General features: G+C 24.0%; 1 protein-coding gene across 1 annotated transcript in view; it reads left to right on the top strand.

Annotated features, from left to right (window-relative positions):
• The window catches only part of LOC111642544 (Down syndrome cell adhesion molecule-like protein Dscam2), a 75,805-nt gene extending 71,577 nt beyond the window's left edge, over nucleotides 1-4,228 (top strand). Inside the window, exons 7-8 of the mRNA XM_023388895.1 lie at nucleotides 3,560-3,967; nucleotides 4,029-4,228. Coding sequence (XP_023244663.1) covers nucleotides 3,560-3,967; nucleotides 4,029-4,105 — 485 coding nt within the window. The 3' untranslated portion in view covers nucleotides 4,106-4,228. The remainder of the gene's footprint in view (nucleotides 1-3,559; nucleotides 3,968-4,028) is intronic.
• The last annotated feature ends 6,116 nt before the right edge of the window (nucleotides 4,229-10,344 follow it).

The raw sequence follows: 10,344 nt of genomic DNA, 5'->3' as shown, positions 1-10,344 counted from the left end.
TATTTTTATAATAATTAATAAGTCTTACAATTTTATTTTTTCTTTATCAAATAGTTTCTTTCAAATTGTGACATCATTTTATTCTTCAAAACTATTGTGTATGGCCTTAAGGTTTTGTTATATATGGTGTATTAACTTTGCCTACAGCTATGTAATATGAGCAGTTTCTTTGGATGTAAACTTTTTCAACTCAATCTAAAATAGAATGACATATTTAACCTCAAGAAACGTATTGATACTACGACAGAGAAAAATTATTGGCATATAACTGCTATAAATTTTTTTTATTTTTATTAAATGAATCATTTATCCGGTCTAAGTTTTAAAATATAAGTAAATTCTCTATTCCTTTACAAAAAAGCATAAATTACACTAAAAATATATAATTTTTTATAGTTTTAATCAATAAAATCTTTATACTAACAAGTTACCTTTATATACTTTAAAATTCTTATAATTATAACCATAAAAGGTAAATATTAATGAATTTTTAATTCTACATTTTAAAATAGTTTTATTTATATGCTATTTTACATTTTATTTTATCCAATAAGCTTAATTTTGAAAGAAAAAGGTAGCTCAAGTTGATATAAAATTCGAAATATCAAATCTGATGATGCAAATTTATTTTTTTGTAATTTTATATTATTCAGTAAAATTTATTTTAAAAAAGTCTTATATTATAAATTTATAAAGAAGTGAATTTATTTTATAATAACCGCATTCAACTGTACGTTATTAATTTATAATAACAACATTCAATTTAATAATAAGAATGTAATTAATATAAATTACTATATTAGCATATTTTAAAACATTTATTTTAGTTGGTAAATTATAATTAATAAAGTTTTCAGTCATTTATATAACTCAAATTTAATAAATTTCCTATTTATATCAAGGTTAAGTTTACGTCGTATATCATAAACGATTATAAAGAGTTGACTATTAACAATATGTGCAATGAGTTGCAAAATATTAAATTAAAACTGTGATAACATAAATTCTTTATGAATTAAATTATTTAATAAACTACATAAATGCTTTTAATTTTTTAAAGCAATTTTAATTTATTTTTAAGAACTCTTTTTTTTAAAAGAAATTTTACTTTTTAATTTATATTTTTTTAAATCTTTATGACCGAATTTACTTTTTAATTATGATGAAGTCATTTAATATTCATTATTATTTTAAGCTATTTTTTCCAGTTATAAATTATTAAATTTAGTTTAAAAATCACATTTCAATTTTTGTTTTTCATTAAATATAACAAGAATTTAATTTATAATTAAACTATCTCATTGTGTTATTCTCACGCATTACATTTAATTTTGTTGTAGTTGTTCATTGATATATTTAGTTTTAATACGAATTTTTAAAGAATTACAAAGGATTAAATAATTTTTTATTGAATTATATTAATTTGAACTTAGTAGGATGGCATGTAGAGTTAGTTATCTACCAAATCTTTTGTAAATTATCAAGTAATTTCTGTCAATGTTATCGTTTCTCATTCTATTTTCTTCAGTATTTATACTTAAATGTCAAATAAGGATGCAATTAGCTTAATAAAACAGCTCGAAACTCTATTTGGAATTTTTTTTCTAAGCATTATAAATAGAAACGAAAGGAATTGAAAATCATTTTCAATTAAACTACCAATTTATTACCTTCAGGTAAGTTTTTATAAAAGAGGATTTCGTCGCTAACAAGAATTACATTTAATTGATTGATCTCTTTCCTTTCTTTGTCATTTGCTTTATCCCATTGTTTCTCTTGGTTAAAAAAGATATTTTCCTTCATTTGTTAAGTATTCTAGAAAATTATTCAAGTGCGTCATCTCTTAAACTTTTCCAACGTGGAGTTTTTTTTTTAAACTTTTCTAATTAATTTCTAAAATTTTTCAGCGTTTAATTAATATAAAAAATATTAAAATACTCTCATTTGTTTAATTAAAATAACATAGATAGTAAAATTGATATTTACATCATTTATTGTTATTATTTTTTTGTATCTATCTCTTTGTAGTAATTTTTCTTCATTATTATCTTAGGTATACTTTTTTTATTATTTGTGATAAATCTTTTGTTTAATGTAAGACAGTGGTATGATAATGAAACAATGTATGTCATGACTGAAGTTACAATAACTATATCCACAGATGGTGTAAGATTACCAGATAACCACAGACAAACCGTTTATCCCAATGGGACTTTCTTGGTCAGAGCCACTGAGAGATCCGCAGACGACGGGAGATACACGTGTGTTGCAATAAATAAGGAAGGAGAAAGTGCTCAAGGGAGCATCAATGTCACTATTAGAGGCAAGTGTTCTGTCCATTGTAGCAGAAATGTCCTGTTCTTCTAAGAAATAATGTTCTTGAAGAGTCCATTTACCTTTTGCTTACTGTTCCTTAGATGCTCTCTTTTGTTTCTAAAATGTTTCATAAAAAAAATAATGATTAATCTTAGATACTCACCTCTACGTGGGTAACTAAATGTGTTTTGTAGAAATTATTTTAAAATGTAATTATATTTTTTGTTGTAATTTCTTTGTACTTTATTATCATCTCGTATTCGTGCAATTTATTTTATTGTTTACTCTTATACTGTGCGGATTTTAATAAGAGCATCTTAAAAAATTAATTTCGATTACCTTACGTAGAGATTATTATTTTAATACATTTCCAGATGTAAACGTGAAGCTATTTTACGTGTTACATTATTAAGTAAACTATAATTTTTTAAAAAAGATAAAAGAATAGTTTATAGTACTTGTGTAGTGTAGTTTTAATATATTTTATTCATAAACTAAATAAATAAAAGAAAAAAAATCTAATTGAAAAACTCTTATTATATGTAGACCAAGTTTTTAAAAAGGAAGCGAAATGAAAATTAATATTTATCAATGCAAAAATTAAGCGAAAAAATCTGTTTAACGATCAAATGGTTAGAAAAAGGATCAAAGGATAATCATAATGGGTTGGAGATTTGCAAATATGAATAGATTAACACGGTCAAAGAAGAGGATGATAGAAGCGCTATTGAAACTCTTGCCATAATAAGCGATAAAATAAAGCTGATATTCATAAGAAGTTAATTTTTAAAAAGAATTCTGCATTCAAATCAGCATTAAAATAAAAGTTTTCAGTTAAAAATATCAAAGAGAAATCGTCATTCCTTTCATTCAATCGATATATTTTCAACAAGTATATTCAAATAATAAAATTTATGGCAAAGCTGAGATATACTGATCTTATTTTCTTTGATATTATGTAAATCTTTTGTATAATATTTTAGATTAATTTATATTTTAATATTATAAGTTTATGTCATATGTAGATTGATCAGTGTTTGAATATTTTTAGATATGAATGAGTTAAACTATGTAATATTTTCGATTNCTTAACATAGCAAAAATAAGTCAAGATTTTTATGATTTATTTATTAAAATTTTTTATTTTGTATCTTCTTTATACTAAAAAGAAAAAAACACTTTAAATATGATAAACTAACTGCATTATTCTAGCTATATCTATAACCGAAATATTCAATTTTAGATAATCCTCCAAACCTCTTGTATCGTTTTAACGACATACTGTCAAAGCCAGGATCACAGGTATCTTTAAAATGCATCGCCGCAGGCAACCCCCTGCCACAGATAACATGGACTTTAGATTCAATGGCTGTACCAGAAGAAGGTGGATTCAGAACTGGAGATTATGTCACTTCGGATAATACAGTTGTCAGTTATGTCAACGTAAGTGATGTAAGTACCGAACACGGAGGGCAATACACATGCACTGCAAGAAATGGAGCTGGTATAGCAACTCATAGCGGAATGCTTAAAGTTCCTGGACCACCTTTCATTAGAAAAATGAAAAATAGAATGGTAGTTGCCGGAGAAACTATGGTCCTTCGCTGTCCAGTTGGTGGCTATCCCATAGACAAAATCACCTGGGAAAGAGGTAATTTATAATTTATACTATTTTTATCAATAATATAATATAGTACATTCTAAATTTATAGTAGTAACTATTTTCGGCCAACAAACATTTTTCCTTACTGTAATGATTCTTTTTCAAGTTAATGCTAGGAAATTCTGAATTATAATATTTATCTCAAGCAGTTTTGGAGAATAATATTTGAAATACCTTCAAGGAATACGAATTGAAAAAGTGAACACAAAGAAATTTCATGGATCGTCACGGCTTTCTAGATAAAAATAAGAAAGTTATATAAAGTAAAACGAATATATCATCGTGTACATTAACTGAAAATTGTCATACTAAATATTAAAATGCTTTATAGATATTGAGATACAAAATTCATAGGATATATTTATTCTGAATAACTTTTTTCTCCTAGAAAGTACACAAATCTCAAGTATTTATCATTATATTAAATTGTAAGTGCTGGATCTATGATAAGCTTATAGAAAATAGCGTTTTTATTAGTTTTAATAGTTATAAACAGAAATATATATTACAAGATTAATACATACACTGTGATGATCACTTAAATAACATTTTAAAGTTATTTTAAGGGTCAGTCTTATATATTTTAGTATAATTAATATTTTTGGTTATATATTTCTCTACAAGCATAGAAAATTTTAAAAAGTTATGGAAGATTTGTTTATTTATATTAGTGGAAAGTAATCGCAGAGGAAAATAAATATGAAAACTAAAATAACGAAGTTAACATCTTTTAGTTTACATTTAATTTATCCGTTACTTTCAAACTAGTGTATTTGCCTTAATTAAACTTTTTTTACATCAAAATTTATATCTTAGTCTCATAGTAGAGAGGTTTATAATTAAAACGGAACGTGTGAAACAAAAGTAGCGTAATTATATTTAAAGTTAGTGACACAAAATGATGATAAGGTCAACATTCTTAAATTTGAGTTGTTGTGTTAATAATTTTAAAATTATTACGCAGCGTTTTGTCTTTTGTTTAACAGATATCTATTTGAAAATTTTTATTTTATCTGTAATTAATACTTTCTGAAACCTTATTGTTATCATTACATTAATAGGCATAAGCCTCTCATTCTGTGACTCCATTCACTCTATAACATTGATTAGCTGGAGTAAGCAATAAAGGAAATGACTTGCAATAATCGTATTGCTAACATATTCGAAAATAAATCTACTTCTTAGCATAATCCTATAACAAAACAAGGATTTAATTAAGTTAGAATCTATTGAATACATAAAACTTATAAACTTAGTAAAGGATGAGCTAACTAAAATTCGATCTCAATGTTCTTGATGCTGTTTACATAAATGAGTTTGTGATTGCATTAATTATATATAAATTTGGATTTTCTAATACATTATAAGCAGGAAAGGATATAAGCCCCTATTCAATTTCAGATAAAAGTAGAGTTATTATTTGAAGAGAAATAATTGAAAATTAAATATTTCTGAAACATCTCAATTTAAAAAAAAATAAGTAAATGTTATAAATGTCTAATGAGTAATTTATATTGTTTATTATCAATCAATCAATCAATCAATATTTATTTCCAAGGAAAATTTTCCCTTTTTGAGGGAGAATACAATTTCACAGTAACAACATTGTTTATTATTTATATACACTCCTTTAAATTGATAATTTATTTTTCGTATGTATTGTTACATTATAACGTAATTAAATTTAATAAAAAAAATTAAAAATTTGTGTTACATTCAAAGCATTTTTCTAAACTATTGAATTTCCTGACCAAAATTGATTCCAATCTCTGCTGAATAGACAATAAACTTATATAAATATATATATAAATTTTATCTAAAAAAAATTCTGTTATTATTCTTAAAAACACATTTAAAATTATTCTTTTTTTGAATAATAATACTAGATCTGATTCTAGTAATAATACAAATATAAAAGTCTTTAATACTCTTAATGTGATTTGCACAGTTGATTCTAGTTATTATCACCATTACTTTAATAAGTAATGGATATATTGATCTTCCAAACAAATTCCCATGACTAAATTAGAAACAATAATGGATGAAAAAGGATATTATATATTGTTTTTACTTTTTATTTTTGTCATGTATTATTGATAAGAGATGATAAAGCATATTTTTGTTAAGTAAAAATGTCATAGGAAAGTCTATTAATCTATAAATTTAATACCAGCGATAAAGAATTATTATTAAAATTATGTCGATGGATCGTCTAGTTGTAGAATAATAATTTTGAAACTTGGTGATTAGTTTTAATTTATTATCTTTATTATTTTATGTGAATCAATGACTAGAAATATAATCAGAAAACGGAAATGTTCATCACCAAAATCGAATAGCTTCTGAGTAAGAGTAAAATTTACAGAATAATAATGCATTATTTCATGAAAATATACAACCGAGAGTATTTCTCATCTAGTAATAAAAATTTTAAGACATTGCTGTCTTGTATCTAAAAAAGTGGAAAAAAATTTATAGCTATTTATGTAGATTAATAAAAAGTTAACGAGATGCTGATTTTAAACGATAGACATCAAATCTCAATCAAAGTTGTAATGTTTTGCTTGTTATCCAAGGTTTAGGGAGATTTTCTAGTGTTATATCTTAAATTGCAATTTTAGAACTGATTATGGTTAATAAAATCTTAACAATCTCTCCGTCTTTCTTAGAAGTTTCGAGGTGGAATCTGCTTCTGATCCATTTTTCCAAAATTTATTTTACAGTAATGTAATATCCAGTACATTAAATTTAATCGCAGTTTTAACTAATGAATGCAGAATACAATTAAGAAACTTTACTGTCAAAAGTTATAAAATAAATTCTCTTTAAACTTGAGAATTATGAACTTGTACGCTAAAACAGCATTATTTTTATTATTATAGTTTTTACATAATTAAAATACTGTTATAAAAGTAACTTTTTTTTTTACAGAGTAGTTTATATTTTAATATTATAAGTTTATGTCATATGTAGATTGATCAGTGTTTGAATATTTTTAGATATGAATGAGTTAAACTATGTAATATTTTCGATTTTAGTTCTTTAGTTTTGTAATAGTTTTACTTACAAACTGGAAAAAAATCATATCTTTTCATCACCACTTCCATTAAAGTAGGATTACATTTGTACTCTTCCGAAATCTCTTTCAAGAAAATATTATAATTCGTTTCGAAGTATTTTTACGGGTGGGTTTATGTAGGATTATCATAAGAATGTCATTCGTAGTTTTTTCCCCTTTTTATAATGAATCTCGTAGTAAATCCTCTTCTTTAATCAAACTTATAATAATAAAAGGTAAATTCGTGTTTTTGAAGATCAATTTTATATTAAAAAATGATAAATAATGATAAAGAATTATTAAATTTTTACATATTGTTGAAAATATGCATGCATTTATTTACTATGGTATAATAAATCAAAGTATATGCATTCCTTCATTGAAAGGATTATATTTAGTTTAATAAACTATAAACAATGTTAAGAAGATAGTAAATAAAAACTTAATAAATAAAGATTAACAATAATATTTAGAATATATTAAATAGATAATGTGAGATTCTGGCAGAAAGAGAACGCCCATATTCAGGAATAAGTAAAAATAAATATTTAATAGAAAAAAAAAAGAAATAAATAAGAAAGTGCAAACAGCCACGTCATCACCTACTCTTTAAAAATTTCTCATTCGTTTTTCAGGCATGCACTCTCGAAACTTCATTTTTATTTTTTTATTTAATCCCACAGTAACATAGCGTAATTATTTATCATCATCATCTTTCTCTTGTTACAACACTAATGAGGGACTGTTCATAAATTAGGTAACTTAGATCTGAGTGGGTGGATTTGCAGGTGACTTAATCGTTACGATGCGTACAGGAGTGTAACGGTAGTTGAAAAGTATAAAAATAGCGTTACGTAATTTATGGACGATCCTTGAGTCAAGTTAATCAAAGCCTTCGATTCTCTCTTATCTTCCCAGAATTTTTCTTCGTATAGTATCTTCCAGTGTTTTTATTGTTTTATTCTTAGTAAAAATATATAATATAACAAAGTAAATAATTACTTGTAAGTATTATATTTGTTTATGCTTATTTGCACCACATTCTTACTGTAAAAATGTATTAAGAATTATAAAAAAAGGAGTTCCAATAAATATATAATAGTATTAATTGTCTTATTTCAAGCGTTAAATTGTAAATTTTGAATAAAAATGTACAAAAATTGAAAGCAATAATACCGAAAATTCAATACTTTTTCCCAATGCAAGTATTGGTTGCAGGAATGTAAAATTGAATGTTATCTTGCTTTTGATGGAAAGGCATCTAAATGTGTCAAAAGTAAAATGTTTCCATTTTCTGCACAATCATTCAAAAAATACTACTTTTTTCAATCACGAACAAAGCTTTTTTTTTTTAAAAAAAAAATACAAACATTTTTTTTGTTAAAAATATTTAAAATAAAATATTTAGAATAATATTGTATAAAATCCATTTATTATCTCCAAGTATGTCGAAACTAAGAATATTAAAATTTAATATTATTATATAAATATTAAATTGTGTACGAATAGCTTTAAAAACTTAAGAGAGTGAAATCTCTCTGTACAATTTCTACATCCGTTTTGATATAAAAAAATAGTGTTTGGAAAATACTAAAATATAAAAACTGTAAAAAACCCACAGTAAAAAATTTTATAAAGTAGAATAAAGAGATCAACGTAAAGATTTACAAATAAATCTTCATGTTGATCTCTTTTATTCTACTTTTTATTGGTCAAGATTCAAAACCAGCAGATTTGTTTTTTATTTATTTACTTTACTTTTTTGGTCTTCGTTTCTATCGAAGAAAAAATAAATAAAAAATAAAATAAAATAAATTGCAGATTCACAATAAATTGCAACTCGGATACTTCAGGAAATAACTATTACTATCGTTATAAATAATATCTCAATGTTGATTTTTTTTTTCTTCTAATGGCATCGTTTATAAGAAAACTTTATGAATTTTCCCGCTTACTGTTGAATGTATTATTCAACAAATATAATGTGAATAAGAAAAGAATTGAGTAAAATTACGAACAATTAAATTTTTTGGCAGAAAGGAAATGATATTCCGTGACTTTTATAATTTGATATAGATAGAGTCTGAAGTTCTTAATGACAAAAGCGCAACTTCACTCTCATTTTTCACTAAAATGTAAAAGTTATGCTTCCTCTCTCGAGTTTTAAATCCTTTAAAATTAAGCTATTCGTATTTTAAGAAAAATTGCTTTAAATATTTTGTATAATGAAGGTCATTATTGAAAAATCTACTACATATAATGATAATTTTCACGAACTTCGTGTATTTAAATTATCATTTCTTTGTATCCAAAGAATATCTTAGTAATTTCGTTGGGTCAAGTTGTCTCAATGTTTACATTATTTTATTCTGTTGTAAATCCAATTATTATTATTCTTTTATATATTTTAACTACAAAAGAGCTAAAATTAAGGTTAATAAGTTATATAACTTTTGTTAAATGCCTAAAGCATTTTTCGTTTTCGTATGAATTTAAAACTTTGTTAAACATGAAATGGAAAATTTTCTTATTAATAATGCAAATTTCTGATTTCTTTCGACTAGCTTATTTCACAATACTATTAGAGAAGAGAGTAATAGCTAATTTTACTTAGCAATTAGAATTTAATTTATATTGAACAACGTCTCAACACTTGGGAAAAAAGTATTATAATATGCTCTTATGCTGTTTTATTCTAATTTGAATTTTGCATCCAATTAACAGTATTTATTTTAAGAAAATTAATTTCATAAAAAATTAAATTAATTTTCTTAAAATAAATATTTTTTCTATAAGCTTATGTGTGAATACTATTCATTAAGAAAGTAGCTCATTTGGAAGGATATGAGTCATCCTATACAAAACATAAACGACATTGAAACATCGATTATAGTCGTGAGAAATACCATTTTCTTCCATTCACTACGACTTTTAGAAAAGATTTAAGGATATCTTTCGCACAACCATCGACATTCTTATGCTTTATTTTTATAAAGGGATTCTCATTTACATAAGCTGATAAGCAATTTCTCATTTGCATAATCCACTCTATCTATTTTCATATTATGGAAAATCGTTTGAAAGTTTAAGCGCTTTTAAAAAGTTTATAAAGTTTAAAATTTAAATATTATGTTTGTTTTAATTTATTATGTTAACTTAATTAAAGGTTATGAGATGAAAAGAGGAAAAAATTCGATAATGATCTTTTAAACTGTGGTGTCAATGGTGTTTAATAATTTATAATCGTTTTATTTGTCGACATTTATATATATATATATATATATATTTTTATTTTTATAATAATTAA

This window comes from Centruroides sculpturatus, unplaced genomic scaffold, assembly GCF_000671375.1.
Source record: "Centruroides sculpturatus isolate CEXI.00-Female unplaced genomic scaffold, Cexi_2.0 scaffold3, whole genome shotgun sequence".
Lineage (NCBI taxonomy): Eukaryota > Metazoa > Arthropoda > Arachnida > Scorpiones > Buthidae > Centruroides > Centruroides sculpturatus.
This window is presented reverse-complemented; position numbering and strand designations above follow the sequence as displayed.